Here is a 27088-nt window from a genome sequence, read left to right as displayed (position 1 = left end):
CACAAGAGCCACTCTACATTCTTGTTCCCCACGGTAGACATTTTTGGCTGCTTACTACAGAGAAAATTGGTGTCCGGTCAATTAGCTTTATTCAGTTTCTTCAGCCTCTACAATTATACAACCCAGTCCAATCGAAAGCTATTTAACCTACTGGACATCTTGCTGCACATCTCCATCTGAAAGCGAACTATTAAAAAGTATGCACGTCCGTTTATTATTTTAATTAGAATTCAACCGAATGTTTCTGTTGGGTATATTGAGAGAATCAGGTCGTTCAGTTTAAAATGCAGTGTGCACTTTTAAAGAAATGTCTTCGCATTTCTCAAGTATAATTCTCCCCATGTGTGTGTGTGTGTGTGTGTGTGTGTGCTGTGATTTAGAGATGGAACTTTTACGATATACTTTCATTTTTTGCAATCCAAGATGGTCAAATACCAGCATGTATAATATCTATCACTAATGCTCACTTCCCATTTTGTCCCTATCCCCCACCCCCCCATCAGGTAATGAAGTTAAATGGTGAGATTGTAGCTTTTAATTCAGTTTCCAAAATAAGAAACAAGTGAAGTTTTGGAAAAAGACTTGAACTATCTCATGATTTGAGTTAAACCAACCAATTCCAGATTTCAAATGGACTAAAGAAAGATAAACGACGTTATTCCACTGTCTTACCGTGCGAGACTCTCACATGTAACTCCTGAAGTGTATGAAAAACTTGAGAAGGCTTACAATTCAGCCCAAAGATATTTATCTTACCATGTTTGTGTTATAATGGGCAACCGAGTGGTCCATTCTCAAAATTAACTTGAGTTATTCCATAATCACAAAATACAGGATATTGAAAGTTTATGGTTTTATTTTCTCAAAACAATCTGAGACTCTTCAGTTCAAATAGAAACTTCCAACTGCTAGATGTGTTATGTCCCCAGATTGTCATTTCAGGACCTAAAACCATAAAAAAAAAATATTATTGAAGCAGAATGCTAAGAAAATAACTTTACTTCCATTTTCTGACAAACATGTTCAAGCTAATGTGATAAAGAGTACTGTGGTGTAATATTTTATAGATGTATTTGCAGCTCTTACATATGCGCGTTTTACCTTTTGCTCTTTTCCCCTCATTGTAAAATTAAATAATTTAATTTTTTTCCATTTTGTTAAATAAAGGCAAACCAATGAAAAACCACCTGATAGCATCAGTCTGTGAAGTGAATACATATCGGCAGACAAATCGACCGATGGGATTATTGAATATTCTAGATTTCTTAAAATACTTGCGTTTTAAAAGATTTTAGGAAATATTTTAAAAATAAAAAAGGGCAGGAGAACTTATCCACTTCATCACTACAAATGCTGAACAATCATTGTGAGCCGCCCTGAGTCTTCGGAGAGGGGCGGCATATAAATTAAATTAAATTAAATCAAATCTCCGATGCAAATCAAAATTTACTGTTTTGTGTCATGAGGGGAGACAAGTCTTTCTTTACTTCACCTTAAACAGTATGATGTACATTAATCATACTGTGGCATTAATGTACATCATTGTTAAAGGCATTATAACTTTGGCAAATCTCAAAAAGCCAATTAGAACTGAACATAGCCAGTGATTGGATAGGAAAAAAACCATCAAGAGGCCATAGGCAAGAGTGAAAAGGTGAAAAAGTTTGGCAGCAATCACAAAGAACCGTTGGCAAGAAAACGATTAAGGTATGTTTCGATGGTCATCATAAATTGAATTCAATTCAGTAAAGCTTCATCTTCACCGTTGACATAAAGAACGGTTGCAAGAAATGGGCTTGGCTAGTCTAGTGAAAAGAAGGACTAGGGGTGATGTTTGGGGGGCCGCCACAAAGAAGAGGGGGGTCAACCTCTTCTCCAAAGCACCTGAAGGCAGCACAAGCAGCAATGGATGGAAACTAATCAGGGAGAGAAGCAACCTAGAACTAAGGAGAAATTTCTTTGACAGTTAGAACAATCAGTGGAACCGCTTGCCACCAGAAGTTGTGAATGCTCCAACACTGGAAGTTTTTAAGAAGAGGTTGGACAACCATTTATCTGAAATGGGATAGGGTTTCCATCCTGAGCAGAGGGTTGGACAAGAAGAGGACCTGACCTGGGGCGCTCACATTGCAGCACTGGTCAAAAGGGCCCAGTGGAGATTATACTACCTGAGACTTCTCAGGAAAAAACAACTGAATGAAAAACTGCTGACCTTCTACCGCTGCACCATAGAGAATATTTTAATTTACTGCACCTGTGTATGGTTTGCCAATTGCACAGTGGCAGATAGGACAGCCTTCCACAGGGTCAACGTCATTGCCCAGAGGATCAATGGTTGCCCTCTCCCCTCTTTGGAAGAGCTTTATAGCTCCCGTTGCCTTAAGGAAGGTCAAAACATCCTTAAAAGATCCATCTCATCCTGGATCTCATCCTTTTTTTTTTTTTTTGAACTATTACCATCTGGCAGACGGTACAGGGCAATAAAAACAAGGAAAATAGGCTGAAAAACAGCTTCTATCCCAGGGCAGTAACCATATTGAATTCTATGGTATAGTACAATATTAATGCAATATCGGGTTTTCAATTTCAATTATATAGATTGTGAAGATTGTGTGTGTTTTTATTTTTATAGTTATAAATGTACACTGAAGATGGCATTTAATTTCGTTGTACAATGTGCAGTGACAATAAACTAACTAACTAAGCTCTGTTATTCTGAATCAACCTATATCTACCTATAAAAGTAGATCTAAACCCTATCCATATCCAGGTGGTTGATTAACTATTCTTAGTATTGGGACTATACCTCCTCAAATAACAAGCAGGTCAAATTCAAATGGCCTTAATGATGCTTTCCTCATTGTCTAAAGCCAGCTAAAATGAGAAATAATCTTTCTCAATTATTCACTTTTCGGATGGGGTGAAGAAGAAAATGTGAATGCAATTTTACCAGCAACACTTCACTGTTCCAACATACGGGATATACAGTAGAACCTTTGGTCACGAACGCTTCTGACCACAACCAAATCGGGTTCCGACCAAAAAATTCGCATTTTTTTCCCCACAGCCGATTTCCCCTTCCGTGCCATTTTTTTTGTAACCGCCAAATTTCCAAAATTAGGTTCAGGTCACGACCAAATCGGTTTGCGACCAAAGTTATGGAAGGAATTATGGTCGTGACCTGAGGCTCTACTGTTTAGGACTATTTCCCAAATTGTAATTTACAGAAATGCTTGATTAGTAGGGTGTCTTATTATACAGCACACCACAAAAATTTATCACTTTCTCCCATCCCAGACTATTAATCAGTCATCCATCGTATATCCGCTATAATGGAAGCTACAACTCGGTGAACAGCTATCTCTACTTGCTAAGTTATCCAAATATCCTCAGAATTGGTCCAGTAACATATAGCATTTCAGGGGTTAGTGACTGAGATAAGAGTTGAAATGAAAATTCACTGAAAAGTTGAATTATGCCACTTTACTGGTACCACTGTCCCTGCTCTGAACAGCCAAAACTTAATCCAAGACATTTTATTTATTTGTATTTCACGTAGCGCAGATGGACTTACACACATACACACACAAAAGAATATCATTAACTTACTATCGGGTTTTATTCATCGGCTTGTTGTACTGTTCCCTTCTCGGAGACATAGATACCATCCAAGAATTTTCTGATATCTTTATTCTTGACAGTTGTGGCTTGCTGAATCAAGGCAGCTGTAAAAAAAAAAACAAGAGATGGGTCTATTTAGTTTGGAATGACCAAATAATTACACCCTCCAGATTTAACAACTGATTTAACAAAAGCTAGGGCTACAATAAAATCAAATTAGATGGCAAAGCCAAATGAAGCAGGGTTAACAGTAGGAAAAAAAAAATAGCATGGAAATATTAGCAAAACCTGTTAAGAATAACAATACAAGAAAGAATTTCTCTGATCTTCAATTTATTTAAACAAACTGTTTCCAAATGCTTTGCATGACATACTACAAACTTAGCAATGGGGCAAAACGTACTATAAAGACGTACCTGAGTTAGATACCAATTCAATGTCATTTCCTTCAAGGATCAATTCATCCTTCTGAGCTTGCGACACTGCACAATTAACACCTGAAGTAGGACAAAAGAATATTTGAGAAAAGATTATCGCTAAAAAAAGAGATGAAAAAGTATTCAACAGAAATGATTTTTAATTTAAGAAAAATATAGTATTAGTGCACTCACTATATTTTGCCTTTCAAAACTAAGAATACTTTCCCCTTCCTAATAAACCCAGAATAAGCATTACAAAAATATCTACGAGAAGTATGCATCACAAGGACACAACGACGCTGCGTCTTTTTGTATTCGAAAATTCAAAATGAACTTAAGTTCTCTATTTTATATATAAAATACACAAGTACCATCTGTGATTGTATCATATCATTATATCTGTCTGTCTGTCTGTGGCTGGCATACAATAAAACCTGTTTGTCAAACTAATGAAATCAGTATCTATCAACTTTTCAGACTATTTCAAGAGATTCATCTCAAGCAGTCATTTTCAAACTTGGCCACTCTTTTAAGATGTGTGGACTTCAACTCCCAGAATTCCCCAGCCATCCAGTTCGAGAAACACTGATCTTGAGCACAAAGTACTGGAATTCTTTCTCTTTTCCCATTTTAACTCTCAGGTGGAGGTTGACAAGCTCCTTACCTTGCCTCATGCGCACTCGTCGGATGTATTTCTCCCCAAGGAAGTTACGGATCTCGACCAGGGAGCCACTTTCTTGAATAACGACGTTGATGGGGAAATGGGCATACACAGACCTCATCTTATAACGAAAGCCCTGAAATTAGACAAGCCGATCAAACCGAAGAAATCGCCATTCCGAAGGATTGCACTAGCTTATCCAAAATGAGCAGCTGCCAAGTCGAACTTAGTTGCATTCTCACATTTTGCGTTTGAAAGCTCGGTTTTACGAAACTTACCAAGGTAACCCCCTTGATCATGTTTTGCACATGACTGCAAATTGTGCGAACGGTTGCCAGCTCCTTTCGGTTACCCCACCATTTGTCAACACGCAGCTAAAAGGTTGAAAGAACAGAAAAATTAATCACAATTCCAGTTAAGTACAGTCAACATTTTTTTCCCCCTGAAAAAGTTTACAATTCTGGAACGTTTCATTAAATTGACAATTTTCTGTGCCTGCAATTATTTTATATATTTCTAACGAGCCAAGATATTATAACACGAAGCTGTAATTATAATTAGCTTGTAGATGACACAGCTCACACAAAGAATCAAATTTGACTCAATGGTACCTAACAAAACTATTCTTAGGATTGCATAATGTATCTTTATTCCAATTTCAACCAAATAGTTTCCAAACTATTCTTAGGATTGCATAATGTATCTTTATTCCAATTCCCATCATATAGTTTCCAAACTATTCTTAGGATTGTATAATGTATCTTTATTCCAATTTCAACCAAATAGTTTCCAAACTATTCTTAGGATTGTATAATATATCTTTATTCCAATTTCAATCAAATAGTTTCTAAAGGTTCTTTCTGCTACTTAAAAGAAAAATCAGGGGTGGACTCTACTCTCAATTTATGCAGAAAGATAAAACTGTGTGGAAACAAAAGGGGATTGACAGAGATCTCCTAAAATGTAAACTTTTGTTGTTGACTGAATTCTGACAGCGAAGCTGCAACTGACCAAATTCTGATTTGGAAGTCTAGGCCAGCAGCCCTCAAGCTTTTGGGCACCAAAGACCAATTCCACGGAGACCGGTGGTGTGGTTTCGTGTGCTGCCTGCATCCTGTGGATGGGGCTTCGCTTGTTTGTGCAGCCTCGTTGCTGGCATGCCACGGACCGGTGCCCGTCCACGGACCGGGGGAGCTGGGGACCTCTGGTCTAGGGCAGAGTGGTTCCCTACAATCCATATCTCCAACACGCCCCAGAACTGTACCTTCCTGGATTGAGTGTCACTTTGATCCACACACCCAAATGTATGTTTTGTTAACAAAAAGATTTCCAGTTGTAGACCGTCTCTCGTGCCCCAACCATGCAAAAAACGCGACCCATTTCAGTAAACCGAAGGCTTTGCTTCACAAAATACAACACATCTTTCTCCAAACTGCTCACGAGAACGAGAGGACTGCTGTACAGGTCACAAATAGATGTGCAATGTATAGATCAGTTCAACCAGCTGTCGGAAGGCAGCAATTTCCGACACTGCATTGACTTATCAAGCCACTGCAACTATAGCAATTGCTTCCAACGATTTGCCAATGTTACATTTACGCACTCAGCTCACACACCTCCAAGGTCTCTTCCAACTGTTTCTTTTTCTTATTCTATTCTATTCTATTCTATTCTACTCTACTCTACTTTACCCTACTCTACTCTACTCTACCCTACCCTACCCTACCCTACCCTACCCTACCTCTACTCTTCATTCTTTTCCATTCCATTCCATCAATATCACAGGCATGCCTAGGAAGGAATGTTCAGGAATCATCCATCATACACTAAAAAGGATTAATTGATATTACCATTTCCATATGCACTAAAAGTCCACAGAACATGTCAGGTTTCACTAAATTGTGTCTGGAGCTTTTTCTATTTCAGGTCTGGGTGTTCAACCTGTAACTCTAAACTTGATTTATATTTGAGCTATGATGGGTTAAATACACAGCACGAAGGATGGCGGCCAATAGTTTCAGAAACCTCAGTAGAATAGGTAGATAATACAGGTAGTCCTAGACTTAAAACAGTTTGTTTAGTGATTATTCAAAGTTACAACAGCATTGAAAAGAGAGTTATGACAATTTTTTCACACTTATTAGTATCCCTGATTTTATGATAAAAATTGGCATACGTGCCAACTGGCCTGTGTTTATGACAACTGCAGTGTCCTAGGGACGTTATCACCTAGAATCTGACAAGCAAAGTCAGATTCACTTAACAACTGTGTTACTAACTTAACAACCGCCGTGATTCCCTGAACGACTGCGGCAAGGAAAGTCGTAAAATGGGACAAAACTCACTTAACGAACGTCTCCACTTAGCCACAGAAATTTTGGGCTCAATTGTGGTCGTTTAAATCGAGGACTACCTGTAGAAATATCTGTGCACTCAGAGAGGATCGTGGTTTGTGAAAAACACAGAAGCATTACGCAAAACAAAATATACTTAAAACAAACAGCAAGCAGGAAAACAGCTGGCATTTGAGATGCAATGAAAGCTATTTCAGGTCTTCAGAATTTATGACAACACAATGATCCACATGGATTTGAAACAGCGCAACTTTGCTCACTACCAAGTCAAGTCAACATCTCCTAATCTCATCTTCTAGACACCAACCACAATAAATTGGGAATTAAACTAAGAGGTGATCGGAAATCTGGAAAAATGATACAACACCGAGACATTCTCACCTTCTTGCGTTTTTTCCCCAAAAGAGAGAGTTCCACATTGATGTGGTTGAAGTCCCTTTTCAAAATTCCTCTGGGACCTTTGACAGTTACTGTCCGCCCCTTCAGGATAATGTCGACTGGAAAGAGAGAGAGAAAAAAAATAGCTTCGGTAAAATATTCAAACAACATAAATATCCAAATAATAAGTCAGATGCTTATTTATTATTTTTTTAAGAAAAGAGTTTTAGGAGTGTTACATCCTTACCTTTCTCAGGAATGTCAACTGTTTGGTTACTAAGAATGGTCTTCATTTTTAATCTAGTAAAAAAAAAAAAGACAAAATGGAAAGTTAAGCAAGAGAATCCCCTTTTTAAAAAACAGCAACAAAATTTCAACAGCATTTATTTATTTATTGTAATTTGTCAAACAGAAATGCAAACAGGAATAATATAAAAATACAATGGCAGGGACAACATTAGTCCACTTATGCACACCCCCTCTACGGACCTCTTAAGTATGAAGTGTGGTCCACAGAAGTCAATTTGTGACTAAAACTGTGAAAATTTGTAGCTGAGACAACTGGATCAGGTAGAGCATTCCGGACGTTGACAGCTCTATTACAAAAATTGTATTTTTTACAGTCAAGTTTAGAACGATTTACATTGAGTTTAAAGCGGTTATTCGCACACGTGTTATTGTGATTAAAACAGAAAAAAGTCATTTACAGATAAAGCATTACTATGTACAATTTTGAATGCAATACCTAAATCTGACTGCATGCAATGCAGTTCCAAGTTATCCAAACCAAGAATTTCGAGGCTAGTAGCATAGGGAGTTCTATTATGTACAGAATTTTGAAAAACAAAATTTAAAGCCAAATTGCACCGCTGCATAGTGGATGCTTAATATATTTTATGTCAATATCATTTTTATAAAATTGTCCTACCCCCTACACTTTTCTTGACCACTGATCCCAAAGATGATCTACAACGTTAAGCTCTACCACCGTTTTAAATCCTTCTTTCTCTTTAGATTTCCCTCTTAGTGAAAGGAAAACCGGTAATATTAAATTGCTAGGAAAAACACACTTTTATGATTTTAATCAAATTGGGTCTTACTTATCCTTGTAAAGCACATTTCAGTCGTGAATTCTGTTCTAATAATGAACATACACAATTGAAGTTCTAATGCACAAACAATATGCGTACATTGAAGTTCTTAAATTTTTGGACAGCAACTATAATTCTTTGATGGGATGAAACAATTAACTGTGATTAAAGGCAGAGGAGAGTGGTGAAAAGCTTTTGGATCTTATGGCTCAATAAAATAACATATAACCGTTCCAACAGAGAGGAAGGGGTCAAGTTATTTTCCAAGGCACCCGAAGGCCAGACAAGGAATAATGGATGATCAAGGAGAGATTCAACCTGGAAATAAGGAGGAATTTTCGGACATTGAGAACAATCAACCCATGGAACAGAAGATGCCTCCAGAAGTTGTGGGAGCTTCATCCCTGGAGGCTTTCAAGAAGAGGCTGGACTGCCCTCTGTCAGAAATGGTGTAGGGTCTCCTGCTTAGGCAGGGGGCTGGACTAGATGACCTACAAGGTCCCTTCCAACTCTGTTAATCTGTTATTATTCTGATATTCAGAAGCTGTGGGAGCTTCATCCCTGGAGGCTTTCAAGAACAGACTGGACTGCCATAGGTCAGAAATGGTGTAGGGTCTCCAGCTTGGGCGGGGGGGCTGGACTAGATGACCTACAAGGTCCCACTGTTCATCTGTATCAATGTTGCCATTCATTGCTCTTAAGGATTTCTACTGCATGCACTTATCATCAGTTTAGCTGGGGGATTCTGGGAATTGAAGTCCACAAGTCTTAAAAAGTGGCCATGATTGGACACCCCTGAGCTACATCAATGCTTTGACTAGCATTTAGCCGACTTTAAAGCAACGCTAGAGATATAAACAGGCCTAGTTCACACAACAACGTCCTCTAAACCAGAAAACGTGCCCATTCAAGTCACTGAGAATTGTCGCGCAAGCGCAGATGAACACCAGGCGCGCGCGTCCCTCTCCAGGCCACCGGTGCGAGTATGGGGGGGGGGAGGATTATTTCTGGGGGTTCCTCTCCGAAACCGCGCGGACCCCAACCCGAAAAGTACCCTCCCTCTTAGGGGGGGATCCCGTCCGGGCCTGGCCCGGAGCGTTAGAAGTAATCCGGTGGGACCGACTTGGCGGATGGAGGCGGATTCTCCTGCCTAAAGATCGGCAGGGGGAAAATAAAACCGGCGCGGCTCACCTTTCGCGTTGACAGGAAAGAGGAAAGGAAATGCGTCTTGCGTCATCACGCTTTTAAACGACGCAGTCGCGACTTGATGACGACGACAACGACGCCCGGAGGAGGGAGGTCAAAGGCCTTCGCGCAGGCGCGATGAGTCGATCGCCGAGCGGAAAGGGAAACTAGCCGAGCGCCGAGATTGCCCATTAGAGGGGACTTCGGCCCGGAGACGGTGCCGGTGTGGCGGCGAGAGGACAACCGACATGTGGCTGCTCGGTAGCGGCCTCCCCTGCGCTGCCCTCGCCCCGAGGAGCCTCACGAGGCTGGTAGCGGAGGGCAAACCGGTGAGAGGCCGCTCTTTTTGCCCCATTTCCCCCGTTTCGGGGCTGCTGACCCTGTATCCTTGGCCGCACAACGTCCCTGCGAGGTAGGAAAGGCCGTCCGGTCGCCCTTGGTGGAAATCCAGCACCGAGGAGGCGACCTGGGTTGATCTGGAAAGCGTAATAGCATCTAATTGTGGATTACAGGTGGACGGGGCACCACCAGGAGATCCCAGGGCAGGAAAAAAAATCCAAACAAGCATTGGCAAGCTAAATACAGGTAGTCCTCGATCTATGACCACAATGGAGCCCAACATTTCTGTTGTTAAGTGGCTTTTGCCCCATTTTACGACTTTCCGTGCCGCGGTTGTTAAGTGAATCACTGCAGTTTGATAAGTTAGTGCCCGCGGTTGTTAAGTGAACCTAACTTCCCCATGGACTTTTCTTGTGACAAAGAGGTGGCAAAAAGGGGATGACATGACGTTGGGACACCACAGCGGTCGTTAGTATGAACCAGCCTCTGAATTTTGATCACGTGATCATGAGGATGCTGCAGTGGTCATAAGTGTGAAAAACGGTCGCAGTTCACATTTTTCAGTTCCGTTGTGACTTTGAATGGTCACTAAACGAACTGTCGTAAGTCGAGGGCTACCTGTTGCCCCTGACATGCGGCTAGGAAAAGAAGAAATATTTCGGTATAACCAGCAATGGCGATCAATTCTAATTATTTGAGTGAAGCTTTTAAAGCTAATTTTCTTCTTAAAGCTACTGTCCGGTGTTGAAAAATGCTATACAGTAGTCTTCGACTTACAACTCTTCGTTTAGTGACCATTCAAAGTTACCCTGTCACTGAAAAAAGTGACTTCTGATTGTTTTTCACACTTATGACCATTGCAGCGTGAAATGAATGATCCTGAAAGGCCCTGGCCTGACTCGGCCTGCTCCTCCCGATATTCCTCCAAAGCCAACGAAGCCGCCCCCTCGATCTCCGTGGGCTCCAGTTCCATCTCTTCCTCTTCTGCCGATTCAGGCTCCCGAAGGGGGCATGACAACAACTCTCCCACTCAGCAGCATACATTTTGGGCTCAATTGTGGTCGTAAATCGAGGATTACCTGCCTACACTCTTCACACTGTGTTTTGTTAATACGATTTATTGGGTTAGGGAATTTCTGTCTTCGCTGTGAGTTGTATTGTGGTGAGCACTGAGGGAGCTCAACCAATCTCATTGTACATTGCACTGAAAATAAAGGTTTGGAATTTGAAATTTATATCACGTTTGCAAAGCATTGATATATATATATATATATATATATTTCCCGCCCCTCCCCCCAGGTGATTGGAAACCAATTGAGAACGTCAAGTTCAAATTCGTTGCCGGAAGCCCAGATGGGACATTTTCAAGAGGGACCTGATTTGAAAGATTTTATATCTGGGGAACTTTCAGACAAAACCAAGTGGGCAGAATATAAAGGCAATTTAAAGCGTCAGAAAGGAGAAAGGTACGGAGAAATATTCAGTCTCGTTTGTTGTAACCAATTCAAACCCATGTTAGCCTGTTGTTGGTGTTTCATCTTTTGGCCCAGGATTGGGGAACAAACGATGGTCCTTTTATGACTTGTGGGCTTCTGGGAGTTGAAGTCCACAAGTCATAGAGAGGCCGTCGTTCCCCGCCTCTGTTTTAGCAGAATGAAATAAAACCTTCCTCATCTGAATGGCATACAAGGTGCTCCTTGGCATCTCGTCTACTTAACATAAAATGGAATCCCTGTAAAATGCATAATACAAATTGTTCTCCGCTTACGACAGTTCATTTAGTGGCTCTTCAATGTTACAACAGCACTGAAAAATGTGACTTACAACCTTTTTTCACACTTATGACCCTTTCAGCATCCCCGGGATCATGTGATCAAAATTCAGATGTTCCACATTTATGACGGTTGCACTATCCGGGCGTCATGTGATCACCCTTTACGAACTTCCGACGAACAGTGTCAATGGGGAAGACGGATTCGCTTAACAACCGCCCTACTGACTTAAGAGCTGCAATGATTGGGTTAAACAACTGTGGTTAGGAAGGTCGTAAAAATGGGATAAAAGTCACTTTACAAATATCTTACTTAGCAGCCGAAATTTGGGGCTCAGTTGATATATGGAAAAGTAGGAGAACATATATACTGTACTTTAAAAACTGTGGAATAAAATGTTGAATTTATGTTTTACCGACAAATAAATAAAGGGAGACTAGTATAGATCTATTTCCAGCTTTTTAGCTCTCATCAGCTAGCCATACTCTTTCTGGGATTCGAACTCAGGCTAGTTGCATATTAGGTAAATGTATTAACCTCTAAGCCACGGGCTCTCCTCCTGTTGTCAGTTATACCAAGGGAGAGTAAGTGTTTTTTATCAGGGCAACCTGGATGGTGCACACTAGAATAAATGTAGAAATAAATAATACTGGAATTAATGTACAGCAGTGGCCAAAATTGTGGAAACCTTTTGGGAAAAGTGTATTTTTGAGGTTTGATGGCTGATTACACCATTTTTTTTTATTTTTGGGGGGTTTCAAGATAATCCTATTCCACTGCTGGAATGGCCTGGGAACAGCCCAGACCTTCTTAACCCAATTGAAAATCTTTGGAGCTGACTAATGAAACCTGTTAGTCAGAAGCGACCCAGCAATAAAACCCAGTTAATAGAAGCCATCCTTCAATCTTGGTTTCACGTGATAACAGCTGCAGAACTCAAAGACTTGGTTTACTCCATGGGAAGACGTTGTGAGGTTGTCATTCATGCTAAAGTTTACCCAACTAAGTATTCACTGACATGGGGATCATTTTTGTATATCTCGTTTTTTCTAGGGTGATCATCTTTCTATATCTCATTTTTTTTCTATGTGTTTTCCTTTTCTTCTTTATCCTGTAACTGCTTTTCTAATAGCAAATCCTTCATAAAAGTTATTGCATTACATTCTTGATTAAATTATCTTTCCATTGATATATAATGTTATGGTACTACTCGGAAAAAAAAGTGGTGTTTTTAGCTAGTTTTAGAAAATATACTTTTTCCCAAAAGATTTCCACAATTTTGGCCACTACTGTAGAATAAAATGCTGCCATTGGATTGGTGTCATGAACCTGCAGAAGCCTTAAGAAATCTTATCACATATTTTGGATTCCTCTCTGTTGTTTTGTAGTCCTCGGCTTTCAACAGTTTATTTACTGACCGTTTGAAGTTGCAATGGAATTGCAAAAAAGTGACATGATTGTTTTTCACCCTTATGACTATCGTAGCAGCTCAGTGGTCATGTGATCAAAATTCAGATTACTTTGCAACTGACTCATGACAGTTATAGCATCCCAGGGTCATGTGATGAGCTTTTGAGACCTCCTAACAAGTGATGGGGATGCTGTGGCACAGTGGCTTAGACGCTGAGGTTGTCGATCGAGAGGTCGGCAGTTCAGCGGTTCGAATCCCTAGCGCCACGTAACGGAGTGAGCTCCCGTTAACTTGTCCCAGCTTCTGCCAACCTAGCAATACGAAAGCAGGTAAAAAATGCAAGTAGAAAAATAGGGGCCACCTTTGGTGGGAAGGGAACAGCGTTCCGTGCGCCTTTGGCATTGAGTCATGCCGGCCACATGACCACGGAGACGTCTTCGGACAGCGCTGGCTCTTCCGCTTTGAAACAGAGATGAGCACCGCCCTCTAGAGTCGGGAACGACTAGCACGTATGTGCGAGGGGAACCTTTACCTTTTAACAAGCGAAGCCAGATTTACTTCACAGCCCATGTTACTAACTTAACAACTGCAGTGATTCACTTAGCAACTGTGGCAAGAAAGGTCGTAAAATGGGACAAACCCCACTTACCAACTGTCTCGCTTAACAACAGAAATTTTGCCTCAATTGAGGACTACCTATGTAAAAAAAATAATCAGCCAAAAAAAAAAAAAAGCTTAAAATTCCACATCAGTTGCTAGATGGATTAGCTTGAAGTGTCCTGCTGAGTAATTCAAGACGGTGAGGACGTGAACAGTGGACTTACAAAACAGGATGGATACGGAAAGACAAAACCCAAAAATTTCCAGTCTGAGATAATTGGTGAACTAAAACAAGCTTTTATTTTTAGGTTACGGCTTCCTCCCTGGTTGAAAACTCAGATCCCCGTTGGAAAAAATTATAATAAACTGAAGAACACGTTACGCCATTTAAATCTGCATACGGTATAGTGCCAGTACCAACACTTTTCCGGTTTGAAAATTTTTATTTTTCTTCATATATAAAGGAGATGTGATTGGGCCGAATGTGAAGGAGATAACAGAACCGCCATCGCTCGTTCAGACATTTAAACGAAAAATCCATTTTAAGTTATTCGCGAAAAGTTAGCAACAGGTTCCCCTCCATTTCCACTTTCGGTTAACTTCTTTAGCTTATTTCTTAGTTCGCTGTGGCCATTTCAAGCACTTCCTGTTTTTGCAAAAGGATCGGCAGGCTGCCTAAGATATGTTTGTTTATGTTTTGTTTTATTAAATTTATATACTGCCCTACTCCCGAAGGACTCAGGGCGGTGAACAGGCATAGGATAAAATACAGAAATACAAAAGTTAGAAACAATTTAAAACCAAATTAAATAATTTAGCCCAAGACAATTAAAAATCCCAATAATTTAAAACAAATTAAAATTTCAGTTTAAAAAATTAAAAAGAAAGGGGAGAAAATTAGGCCAGGCCGGCTTGCTGGAATAGGAGGGTCTTAAGAGCACGGCGGAAAGTGCGCAGATCCAGGATCCTCCGTATCTCCGGGGGGAGCTCGTTCCAGATAGTGGGTGCCCCCACAGGGAAGGCTCCCCCCCTGGGGGCCGCCAGTTGACACTGCTCGGCTGACGGCACCTGGAGGAGCCCCTCTCTATGGGAGCGTACCAGCCGGTGGGAGGATGTTTGTGGTAGTAGGCGGTCCCGTAAATAACCAGGTCCTAAGCCATGGAGCGCTCTAAAGATACACACCTTCCGCCACGCTCTCAAGACCTTTTTATTTCACCAGGCTGGTCTAGCCTACTCTCCCATTCTCTTTTTTAATGTAAATTTTAATGTAAATTTTAATTTGTTCTTAACCTGGGGTTTTAAATTTGTCTTGGGCTAAATTGATTTAATTCGATTTTACTTCTGCTCTTAAATTTTTGTATTCTATGTGTTTTATCTTGTGCCTGTTCACCGCCCTGAGTCCTTCGGGAGTAGGGCGGTATATAAATCAAATAAAAAAAAACCCCACGTTTATTGACCCAACTAGGTAACATCATCAGTGCTAGAAGGGAGTAGGGTTTGCAGAGTGGAGAAGGAGCAGGGGAGGAGGAGGAGGAGAAGGAAGAGGAGGAGGATTGTTTGGTCCTTGGTGCTCTCTGAGCTTGGTAGTTTTCTTGTAGACGTTTCATGACCCAACTAGGGAACCCAACAGTAGAGGAGAGAAAGCTTCATATAAGCTGCATGGGAGAAACAGAGAGAGCTAGAATATTAACTTTTCCAAAGAAATAAAGCTGAGCTCTTTTTCTACTGCTAATGGAGGTGTCCTTAACCATAGGTGTGTGAGGAGGCCAGGTGTCCCAACATTGGCGAATGCTGGGGAGGAGGAGAATATGCGACTGCCACAGCCACGATCATGGTAAGTTGCATCACCGACCTCTGAAGGTCCATTCAGAATGGGAAGTCCACATCCTCGGCTTATGACCATATTGAGCCCAACATTTCTATACCGAATAACAAGAGTTGGAAGGGACCTTGGAGGTCTTCTAGTCCACCCACCCCCTGTGCTCGAGCAAGGAAACCCTGTACCAGTTTAACAAGTGAGGCAGTGGTTGAGTGAATTTTGACCGTTCGGTGAATTTCACCCATCTTACGAATTTTCTTGTTAAGCGAATCACTGCAATTGTTAGGTTAGTAGCTTCCCTGTTGACTTTGTCAGAAATTCCTAAAAGGTGATCAGGTGACTCCTGCCTCCCGCCCCCGCGGGATACTGCAACCATCATAAATCTCTTGTCAGCTGCCAAGCATCTGAATTTCGATCATGTGACCAGAGGGGTGTTGCAGAGGTTGTAAGTGTGAAAAATGGTCATAAGTCTTTTTTTTCCCCACTGTCGTAACTCTGAACGGTCACTAAATGCACTTACAGTTGTAAGTCAAGGATTACCTATAGCTTAGGACAGTGATGGCTAACCTTTTCCGGACCGAGTGCCCAAAGTGCACGCATCTACAAGAAGACAGCCAAGTTCAGGGAGCACCAGGTCCCATCTGCCATCTTGCCAGTTTTGACAGTCCCCATTGCCAAATTTGTCTTTCTTGTTCTTGAAGTCAGAGATTTAATACCTCTGGTCTCGATGCCATCTGATATGGAGGTATTTTGTTGTTCACAGTTGGACATGCAGGCTGTTTTTTTTTGTTGTTTTTTTTTAAAATTTGATTTATATGCCACCCTTCTCCGGAGACTCAGGGCGGCTTACAATGCGTTAAGCAATAGCCTTCATCCTTTTGTATATTTATACAAAGTCAGCTTATTGCCCCCACAAACCGGGTCCTCATTTTACCCACCTTAGAAAGGATGGAAGGCTGAGTCAACCTTGAGCCTTGGCGAGATTCGAACCTGCAGTAATTGCAGGCAGCTGTGTTAATAACAGGGTACTTTAGACCACTGCGCTACCAAGGCTCTATAATTTTCAAATAATTTGAAAAATGTTTTTTTTTTAGATGGGGAAAAAAAAAACTCCTCATCTCTTTTCTATTTTAGCTAATGGGAGACACGTGCACGAGAGGCTGTCGCTTCTGCTCGGTGAAGACGTCAAGAAGTCCTCCTCCGTTGGACCCCGAGGAACCATATAACACGGCAAAAGCAATTGCAGAGTGGGGACTTGATTATGTTGTGTTGACCTCCGTAGACAGGGATGGTAAGATGTGTTTCTTGGCCGGAGAGAAAACACAACAGTATTATGCCGGTAGTCCTCGATTTACGACAATAATTGAACCCAAGCAGTGGTGAAATCTAAAATTTGTTACTACCGGTTCTGTGGGCGTGGCTTGGTGGGGTGGGGGGTAATGTGACTGGGTGGGCATGGCCAATTTGCGGCTCAGCTGGGCATGGGGGGGGCAGGGATTTTTGCTACCGGTTCTCCGAACTATCTGCCTCCATCACTACCGGATCGGGCGATCCGGTCCGAACCAGAAGCATTTCACCCCTGAGCCCAAGGTTTCTCTGGCTAAGGGAGACATTTGTCAATTGAATTTTCCCCGTTTTACAAAAGATGTAAACATAAACATCTTTCTTGCCACCGTTGTTAAGTGAACCACTGCAGTTGTTAAGTTAGTCACATGGTTGTTAAGTGAATCTGGCTTCCCCATTGACTGCTTGTCAGATGGTTGCAAAAGAGAATCATGTGACCCCGGGACGCTAAAACCGTCATAAATATGAGTCAGTTGCCAGTCGTCTGAATTTTGACCATGTGACCACAGGGATGTTGCAACGGTCTTAAGTATGAAAAACGGTCATGAAAGTCATTTTTTTTCAGTTGTAATTTCGAACGAACCGTTCTTAAGTCAAGGTCTAGCTGTTTATAGTTCGTTATGTAGCTGATGTTGTTACTTAGACCCCATTTCCATCTTGGTTGCTTTTGATTGCACAAATTATTCTCGCAGGACAAAATTCCTCAGATCTTCCTAAAAATCTGTATTGGCTCTTTGTGTTGTGGTCCGCTGGCAGCCTGTGGGGCTGGCAGCGGAGTCGGACAGTGAGGAGGCTGGGGAGGAACATGGGCCAGTCCTGGAGTCTGGGGAAGTCCAGGACAAGGGCTCTGCGTCGGAGGCAGATGTGGGGCCAGGGCCATCTGGGAGTTATGCGCGGACTCCAGAACCTCCAGAGTCGGACATTAGAGAGGCAGAAAAACAGGAGGAACCTGTTCCTAGTGTGCGCATGCGCAGAGCTTCCAGAACAGTTAAAACTAAAGGGACGACTCAGGAGTAAGGCCTGGAGATGATTGGTCCCTCCCATAAGGCTTAAAAGAGGAGCAAAGGCACGTGGGCCCTTTGCAGGAAAGCAACATTGTAAATTCTGTTTCCAGTCGGCATTTCTGTTTGATTCTGGACTCTGTGTGGCTTTGCCAAGTAGGTCTTTGGCAGCGCGTCAAGGGAGATAAAGGTTGGTGATTATCCCGAAGGACTTCTCCCAAAGAACTTTTTGCAACTAATTGGGACTCAGCTGTGAATGAACGTAATTCATAGCTGTTGCAGTAAAAGAAGTTTTTGGGACTATTGGTGTGTTTTAATGACTCAGGAAGCCTAGATCACAACAGTTTGTGGGAAATAACTCGAGAATCATCTTTGCAGATCTTTCCGATGGAGGTGCTGAACACTTTGCAAAGACCGTCTCGCACTTAAAGGAAAGGTACGGGGAAATACGAATATGCCGAAGGCAAAACCTCTCCCTATTTTTGAAAAGAGATTTCTCGAAGTGGTCTTCTTGACTCTTGGGCATGTTTACACACCTTCCATGTTTTGCAGGAATCCCAACATTCTGGTGGAATGCTTAACGCCGGACTTCCGAGGGGATCTCGACGCAGTGGAGAAAGTGGCTTTGTCTGGATTAGATGTCTATGCCCACAACGTGGAGACGGTTCCCGAATTGCAGAGGTGATCTTTCAGCCGGAGAATGTCCTCGTTCAAAGGGACATTTGTTTGTTTATCTTTTAAATATATTTTTTATTTATATATACCATATTTTTCTGAGTATAAGACACACTTCCCCCCCCCCTAAAATTTGGGTGCGTCTTATACACCGAATGTAGCCAAAAACACGAGGCGGCGATGGTCTGTGGCAATCCTTGCAGCCTGGAACAGCTGATTGGGGGTATTCATGAAGGCCATCCACCCTCCAATCAGCTGCTCGTGCTGAATCACACTGCAATAATGTGCTGAATTGCTATTTGCTGCAAGGACGTGTCAGAGTTTGCAGCAGCAATCACATTCAGAAAGCACACACAAGTAACTGATTCAGCAGGATTCAGTAACTTCTGTTTATATATAATATAACAGATGAAGTAAAATATACAATACCAAAAGCAGGTTTTCCAAAGCAAAACACAAGCAGAGGAGAGGAGTTTCAGTTTCAGTTTTGAGCAGCAGACAAATTTAGACTAGTTCAGCACAGACTCAGAGCTGCAGACCTAAGCCATGCCCAGTCTCCTTGCTGTCTCCTTCCTTGTTGCTCACACAGCAAATACCGTTTCAGTTTCCAAACAGCCCTCAACTCTCTCACACACTGACAGGACACTAGCCAGATGAATAGCGATGGATGCTGGCAGGCAGAGGCAGAATTTCTTTTTTCTTATTTTCCTCCCCAAAAATTAAGGTGCGTCTTATACTCCAGAGCGTCTTATACTCCGAAAAATACGGTAAGTATTTTGAAAACAGTATATTGTCCAGGCATTCCATTTTACCGAAAAAACAGATATAGTAGCAGTAATAATAATATATATAGTAATTATAACAATAATTATAGTTGTATTAATTTGTGCTTATATTAATTATACTGGCATACTTATGTTTTACATATACATAACAGTAATCTTCTAACTTCTACCTCTTGTATCTAACCACTGATAAAAGCTATCCCATGTTGACTATGTATCTCCTTTATCTTTTATTGCTAATGTTAATCTATCCATCTCTGCAGAGTCCAATATTAAAGTCCAACTTTTCCACAGGCACTCTTCCTCTGCCTGTGACATTTTGCCAGCTAAGCAACTGCCAGTGTTGCAAAGCACAATTTTTACATACTTAAGGATCACAATTTCAGCACGTAGAATCATATTGATTTCATTTCAGCCGTTCATATACATGATAATGCGGGTAAATAGGCCTTTATTTTTTTAAAAAAGGTGTACATTAAATTTTTTTCTTCTTACACCTCTCCTGGCAGCAAACCCCAAACTGGGCCAGGGAATTCTGGGAGTTGAAATGCACCCATCTGAATGTTGCAGGCTTGAGAAATACTGTTTCCAATGTTCTTCGGCCTTAAGAGCAGGGATCAATCCAGGGGTGAAATGCACCCAGCCTGATCCGGTAACGATGGCGGCGGGTGGTTCGAGAACCGGTAGCAAAAATCCCTGTGCTTCTCTCCCCCACCATTCCCAGCTGAGCCGCGCAATCATCAGAGGCTTTTTTTTCTTTTTACTTTTAAAAGCCTTTTTTCTACAACCTCTTCTGACGAAAAAATGCTTTCAAAAGTAAAAAAAAAAAAAAAAGCCTCTGACGATCGCGCGGCTCAGCTGGGATCGTCAGAGGCTTTTCAAAGCATTTTTTCCTGCAACCTCTTGGCCGAAGAGGTGGTAAAAAAAAATGCTTTGAAAAGTCTCTGACGATCCTAGCCGAGTCGCCTGATCGGCAGAGGCTTTTCAAAGCATTAGAAAAAATGCTTTGAAAAGTTTAAAAAAAAAAAAAAGTTGGCCACGCCCACCCAGTCACATTACCCCCACCCCCACACCAAGCCACGCCCACAGAACCGGTAGTAACAAATTTTACATTTTACCCCTGGATCAAACCTAGATAAGATCCGTCGAAACCTTTACTTGCGTTAGGCTAAAATCTTGCGCATTCCTTTTTTCTTTGCAGCAAAGTTCGTGATCCACGAGCAAATTTCGAGCAATCCATTCGCGTTTTGAAGCGCGCTAAGGAAGTTCAGCCTGACATGATTTCTAAAACGTCGATCATGCTTGGCCTGGGGGAGACCGACGAACAATTGCTCGCCACCCTGAAAAGTAAGTGGAGAGGAGAAGGGATGGGATGGGTAGGGCAGAGGGCCAAAAAAGAAAAAAAAAATGAAGTTGGCCTCTCCAAATGGGCAGTCCATGCTCCACCCCTATTTACGTGCGTCGTAGACAGGTGATCCTTCCGTTGCTAAATGAAACATTTTATTACGACATAGGCTCACTGAGTCATTACAATGCACAATTAGTCCCCCAAAAATCTATTTTATTGTAACAACTGAGAATTACGTTCATTCCCAGAGGCAACTCAGCTGGGATCGTCAGAGCCATTTGAAAGCATTTTTTTACAACCTCGTCGCCAAAGAGGTTGTAGAAAAAATGGTTTTAAAAGGAAAAAAAAATGGCCACGCCCACCCAGTCACATTAACCCCCTCCCACAAAGCCACGCCCACAGAACCGGTAGTAACAAATTTTAGATTTCACCACTGCTCCAGAGCCTCTCTAGGAGTCTGGGGAGGGCGAAAACGGCCTTCCCCACCCGCTCGGAGGCCCTCCAGTGACCAGAAATGGCCCATTTGCCAACTTCTGATAGGACTGGAACTTGGCAAATGGGCTGTTGTCGGCCTCCAGAGGACCTCCAATGGGGTGGGGAAGGCCGTTTTCGCCCTCCCCAGACTCCTAGAGAGGCTCTGGAGGCTGGGGACAGCAAAAAATGGGCCTTCCGGTCCCACCGGAAATTGGCAAATGGACCGTTTCTGGCCTCTGGAGGGCCTCCAGTGGGGTGGAGAAAGCCGTTTTCACCCTCCCCAGACTCCTAGAAAGGCTCTGGAGCCAGGTGAGAGAGAAAAACGGGCCTTCCCCACCATCCGCTGAGGCCCTCCGGAGGCAGGAAACAACCTGTTTCCCTACTTCTGGTGGGCCCACAAGGCCCGAAAATCAGCTGGAGCTGAGCTCACGTGCCCACTGATATGGCTACGCGTACCATCACAGGTATAGGTAGTCCTTGACTTACAACAGTTTATTTAGTGACCACTCAAAGTTACAACGGCACTGAAAAATGTGACTTATGACCGTTTTTCACACTTACGACCGTTGCATCATCCGTGTGGTCACATCATTAAAATCCAGGCACTTGGCAACTGACTCATATTTATGACGGTTTGCAGTGTCCTGGGGTCATGCGAGTTTCCGACAACCAAAATCAACAGCAAAGTCAGATTTCACTTCACAGTCATGTTACTAACTTAACAACTGTGGCAAGAAAAGTGGTAAAATGGGGCAGAACTCACTTTACAAAGGTCTCACTTAGAAATTTGGGGTTTAACGATGGTTGTAAGTTGAGGACTACCTTGGTTTGTAAACTAAAATTATTGTAAAAACAACAACAACTCATTAGGAGAAAAATGCCAAATCCTTGTTTTATCAATTACTAAAATTATCTATTTTTTAACAACAAAATAGGATTACGTGAAGCTGATGTGGATTGCTTGACCTTGGGACAGTATATGCAACCAACAAAACGACATCTAAAGGTATTTTATTTTAGAACTAATTGGAAGACTTAAGGCTGTTCATTGCTTCCGATACTCTAAAACCTGTTGGATAATATCTGGACTAATATTAAATTACATTTTACTGCTGGCAATAAACATTTTGAATGGAGACCCAGATGTTCGGTTCGTAATATCCCATCCCAAGTGCGAAACAGGTGAATTGAAGCACTTTGGAAAGTATTTGACCATCAAATTACCGCCTGGAGCCCCCTCAAAAAGCCCTTTGAAAATGCTCAAAAACTCCCTTTTTTTAAATCTATGAAGTCATTTTTTTTTCCACATTTGAAGGAGGACTTTTCCAGGCTGTAACAAGATGATTCGATTTCAGAATAGTTCAAATTTAAACATTTTACATACTATGATAGTTAGCAGCAAGCTCGGCAGTTCCTTACAAAAAAACCCCAGGGGGCCAATATTAAGAAGTGTTTAGGTATAAAGGTAAAGATTCTCCTCGCACATACGTGCTAGTCGTTCTCGACTCTAGGGGGCGGTGCTCATCTCCGTTTCAAAGCCGAAGAGCCAGCGCTGTCCGAAGACGTCTCCGTGGTCATGTGGCCGGCATGACTCAACGCCAAAGGCACATGGAACGCTGTTCCCTTCCCACCAAAGGTGGTCCCTATTTTTCGACTTGCATTTTTTACCTGCTTTCGAACTGCTAGGTTGGCAGAAGCTGGGACAAGGAACGGGGAGCTCACCCCATTACACGGCACTAGGGATTCGAACCGCTGAACTGCCAACCTTTTGATCGACAAGCTCAGCGTCTTAGCCCCTGAGCCACCGCATCCCAAAAAAAGTGTCTAAATTTGGCCATTTGCCCACCCGTGAGATTTAATAAGAGGTTCCAAAAAGATCCATTTTTGTTCTTCCCTTTTGCATAAGGATTCTGCCCTTAAAATAATTCTAAATTCAGCACAGGTAGTCCTTGACTTAGAAGCACAATTGAACCCCAAATTTCTACTGCTAAGTGAAACAGTTGCTAAGTGAGTTTTACCCCATTTTACAACCTTTCTTGACACAGTTGGCAAGTGAATCCCTTCAAATTGTTAAAATGAGTAACACCTTGCTAAGTAAATCTGGCTTCCCCGTTGACGGAAGGTCACGAAAAGGGATCAGCTGATCCCGAGGACACGGCTAACGTCATATCAACCAGTTTGCCAAGCTCCTGAATTTTAATCATGTGGGGAATGTTACACTCTCATTAAAGAGTGAAAAATGGTCACAGGTTATTTTTTTTTCCAGTGTCGTAACTTCAAACGTTCACTAAACGAACTGTGGTAAATCGAGGACTACCTGTATAAAAGTGGTTTTGTGAAGACAATTAGAAAACTATCCCATTTCAAGATTTACCCAGAATTCATCTGCCTTTATAATATTGGGTTGTTTTTTTCAGGTTGAAGAATATGTCACTCCGGAGAAATTTAAACACTGGGAGAAAGTTGGAAACGACCTCGGATTTCATTACACAGCTAGTGGGCCTCTGGTGCGCTCTTCTTACAAAGCAGGTACAATGAGTTGTCCGATTAGCAGGACCGTAAGCCTGTCACTCAGTCCAGCCACAGTATCCAGAGTGCCGCAGATTGCTCATGGATTATTAATTAAATTATTGCTAGTAAATTGTATTTGCATTTCAAGTGGGCAGTTTGCCATTGCCTCCTTCTCGGGGCTTAAGAGAGACTGGCCGGCTGAAGCCCAGTTGGCTTTCATGCCCGAGTCAGGACTAGAACTCAGGTCTTCTAACCTAATATGTTAACTACTACAGCCGTGATGATAAACCTATGGCACGTAGCCATATCAGTGGGCACGCAAGCTAAGCTCCAGCCAGCTGATTTTCGGGTCTTCTGGGCCCACGAGAAATACGGAAACGGGCTGTTTCCTGCCTCTGGAGGGCCAAGGGGAGGAGGCCCGTTTTTCTTTTTTACCTGGCTCCAGGGCCTCTCTAGGAGTCTGGGGAGGGTAAAAACAGTCTTTCCCACACACACACCTGGAGGTCAACCAGAGGCCGAAAACGGGCCGTTTGACAACTTCCGGTCCTACCGGAAGTTGTCAAATGGCCTGTTTTCGGCCTCAGGAGGATCTCCGAGGGGTGAGGGGAAGGCTGTTTTTGCCCTCCCCAGACTCCTAGAGAGGCCCTGGAGACTGGGGACAGCAAAAAATAGGCCTTCCGGTCCTACCGGAAGTTGTTAAACGGGCCCTTTTCAGCCTCCGTGGGGGGGGGGCTGTTTTTGCCCTCCCCAGATTCCTAGAGAGGCCCTGGAGCCAGGCAAGAAAGAAAAACAGGCCTACTGAGCCATCGCGTGCCAGGAGCAGTAGGAGCAGAAGTGGGGTCATGTGCACATGGGCAGGGCGCATAAAATTATGGGTGTGGGCACGCGTGCGTGTGACCCCCCACGCCCCCCCTCTCCTAGCACACGACGGCGAAAAGGTTAGCCAGCACTGTACTACAGCTGTGTAGCCCAAATGTACAGGATTTATTCCCACTGACAGGTTGAACAGGTCCGATACGTCAATTATTAATCCATGTCAATTAGATCCTCGTGAAGACTTCAGAAGTCCCGTGTGCAGCAGACCGTAGCCAGGATTAATTTAGATGTAAAACTGCGATGTAATTTGCAACCTTTGTTCTAACACGGACGCTCTGTTACAAGTGCTCTTTAAAATCAGAATACGCCCTACTTCTTCTTGAATGACAGCTATGTTTGAGAAGCTTAAAAATAGATTTTCTTTCAGAGAGGTTACATTTTTTGAGGTACAATAGCTAATTTCTGAGTTACTGGCAGATTTTGGATAGTTATTTAGCTTTAAAAAAAACCAAATGATAATTTTTTGAAATACTTTTTGCTTTTTGGACGACGCTTAAACTTGTAAAAGCATCAAATAGCAGAGAAACTATAAATTCCCAGATACTCTGGAAATTTTAGTTTCCCCCCCACACACAAAAAAATCCTCCCGTTAATTCATGGCTCTCTTGTATTTTCCTGCAATAATGACAAAAATGGACAAGGGAAAATTTTGCCGCTTGGTTAAAACGTCTGCTTTTGTTTTGGGGGCTGCGCAGGTGAATTTTTCTTGAAAAACTTAATCCATAAGAGAAAGAAGAAGGACATCTGACGCGTTCGAGACCAAGAAGAAGAATCCCATTCCTTCCCTTGTGTTCTAGACGGCAACATCCCGGATAAACCCAAATTAAAACAACTGGGGAGGCTTTTGTTGCTTTGTAGAAAAAAAAAAAGAATACAAAATATTTTATTTGTTCCTGGATCCTGACACATTCTGATATTGTACAAAAAAAAAAAAAAAAGAATCACGCATTATCCAATTAGCGGCGTTCAAACATATCAAGAAAAACAGAGGTAGAATGAGACACATACATTAAGGAATCAAAAGATGGATATGCATTTTTTCCCCCTCTCATCAATAATCAGTTTGCTCCGTAGTAGCCCCCTCATATTGCTAACCATCTTTTCAATGATAATCCTAGTCAAGAGCAACTGTCAGTCATTATCCCCGTTTGCATAAAACACAACAAAATGACTTTTCTCGTCGGCTTTAAATAGGATTAAAAGCATCTGTACCGTATATGATATTCTTGATTAAACTGCTGGATTGAAGCTCGGCTACAATATTATCTTTTCCTCAACTAACAAGACCGTTTTATAAAAGGTACGAATGAGGCTCTTGAATCAAAAAATGAATCAATGTGCTAATTTTGAGGCCGTTTGACAAAATGGTCCCTCGGACAGTTGTTTGCAGCTGATCCAAGGAAAAGAAGGGCTCCTGTTTTGTTTATGTTCAGTACAAATGCGTTGAGAATTAAACCACAATCCCATTGCAGTGATGGGTATTCCAGTTTTATATTTATTATATTTATTCCCGCGGGTACCGAAAAACAGAAAAATCCTTTGGTTATTATTTTATGCGTCGTTTACTGGAACAAACTGCCAAAGGAAAAAAAAATAATCAAAAATCAGACCTCTGTCTTGTAATAAGGATGTGAAAAGATACTGGTAATGCCCAAGACTCTGCAAAACGAACACATTTTCCCAGATATTTTAAGGATATGTTGTGTGTCCCAGTTCACACAGCGTGCTTAAAATCGTATTTTGCTTGCTTGGTCTTGGCTTACGGTATTGTACAAACCCGGCCAACTTTTGATTTATTCAGTAAACCACGGTTACAATAAGTCAGCTTAATGTAGCATACTAAAATCAGATCAATTCCATATCTGGACAAAACGATGCAAGTCCCAGGTCTGTTTTTAACCACAATAAGAAACGTGCTTGGTTTAGCTTCTAAGGTGGGCTTCCATATAAACCTCTGAAAGTGATGGTCAACATATCAGCGACTGAAGAGAAAGCAGAATTAATAATTCCTTATTTTGGGTCTTCTCTGGACTAAGCATTATTTTTATGCAAATTACCTCAACCGTCATTTCATTAATGCCTTGATTTCACTCATGAATAAAAATATCCCTTTGCTGGAGATTTCCATACCAGACAAGTCTTAATTTAAACTTCCAACGTGAATAATGTTACATGGTATTAGTAGGTGACTATCTATTAAATAGGGTAGGAAACTTCTTGCTTTCTCCTATTTTCAATCCAAGACGTCAAAGCTAAAGTTTGAGTCTGTGAAATCTTGCAAAACAAACCAACCCCTAAAATCTTGGAAGTTCGAAGACGATGTTCCGTTAAAAAAATATTAAAAACACGATGGTTGTATAGTTAACACGTCATTGGTAGAAGTTACAATACTAGAAAAATAGACCTTATAAAAGAGAATTCTGG

The 27088-nt window shown here is 41.9% G+C and overlaps 2 protein-coding genes across 2 annotated transcripts; one reads left to right on the top strand and one right to left on the bottom strand.

Moving 5' to 3' along the window:
* Positions 1–838: 838 nt before the first annotated feature.
* On the bottom strand, positions 839–9749 carry RPL9 (ribosomal protein L9). Its single transcript, XM_070948123.1, has 8 exons — positions 9716–9749; positions 7681–7733; positions 7437–7552; positions 4980–5075; positions 4705–4837; positions 4038–4118; positions 3610–3725; positions 839–945 (listed from the first exon to the last, which is right to left on the bottom strand). The coding sequence occupies exons 2-7, from the start codon at positions 7724–7726 to the stop codon at positions 3619–3621; spliced, it is 579 nt and encodes a 192-aa protein (XP_070804224.1). The 5' UTR covers positions 7727–7733; positions 9716–9749; the 3' UTR covers positions 839–945; positions 3610–3618.
* A 132-nt stretch (positions 9750–9881) lies between these two features.
* On the top strand, positions 9882–26224 carry LIAS (lipoic acid synthetase). Its single transcript, XM_070948840.1, has 11 exons — positions 9882–10038; positions 11348–11514; positions 14140–14233; positions 15585–15665; positions 16785–16941; positions 18374–18431; positions 18548–18676; positions 20657–20802; positions 22213–22283; positions 23695–23806; positions 25360–26224. Exons 1-11 carry the CDS (start codon positions 9958–9960, stop codon positions 25410–25412), a joined length of 1149 nt encoding a protein of 382 aa, XP_070804941.1. The 5' UTR covers positions 9882–9957; the 3' UTR covers positions 25413–26224.
* The last annotated feature ends 864 nt before the right edge of the window (positions 26225–27088 follow it).

This window comes from Pituophis catenifer, unplaced genomic scaffold (assembly GCF_029215685.1).
Source record: "Pituophis catenifer annectens isolate HBS135680 unplaced genomic scaffold, rPitCat1.0.hap2 SCAF_8, whole genome shotgun sequence".
In the NCBI taxonomy this organism is placed as follows: Eukaryota; Metazoa; Chordata; class Lepidosauria; order Squamata; family Colubridae; genus Pituophis; species Pituophis catenifer.
The sequence above is the reverse complement of the archived record's forward strand: the minus strand, read 5'-3'. Positions and strand labels throughout refer to the sequence as shown.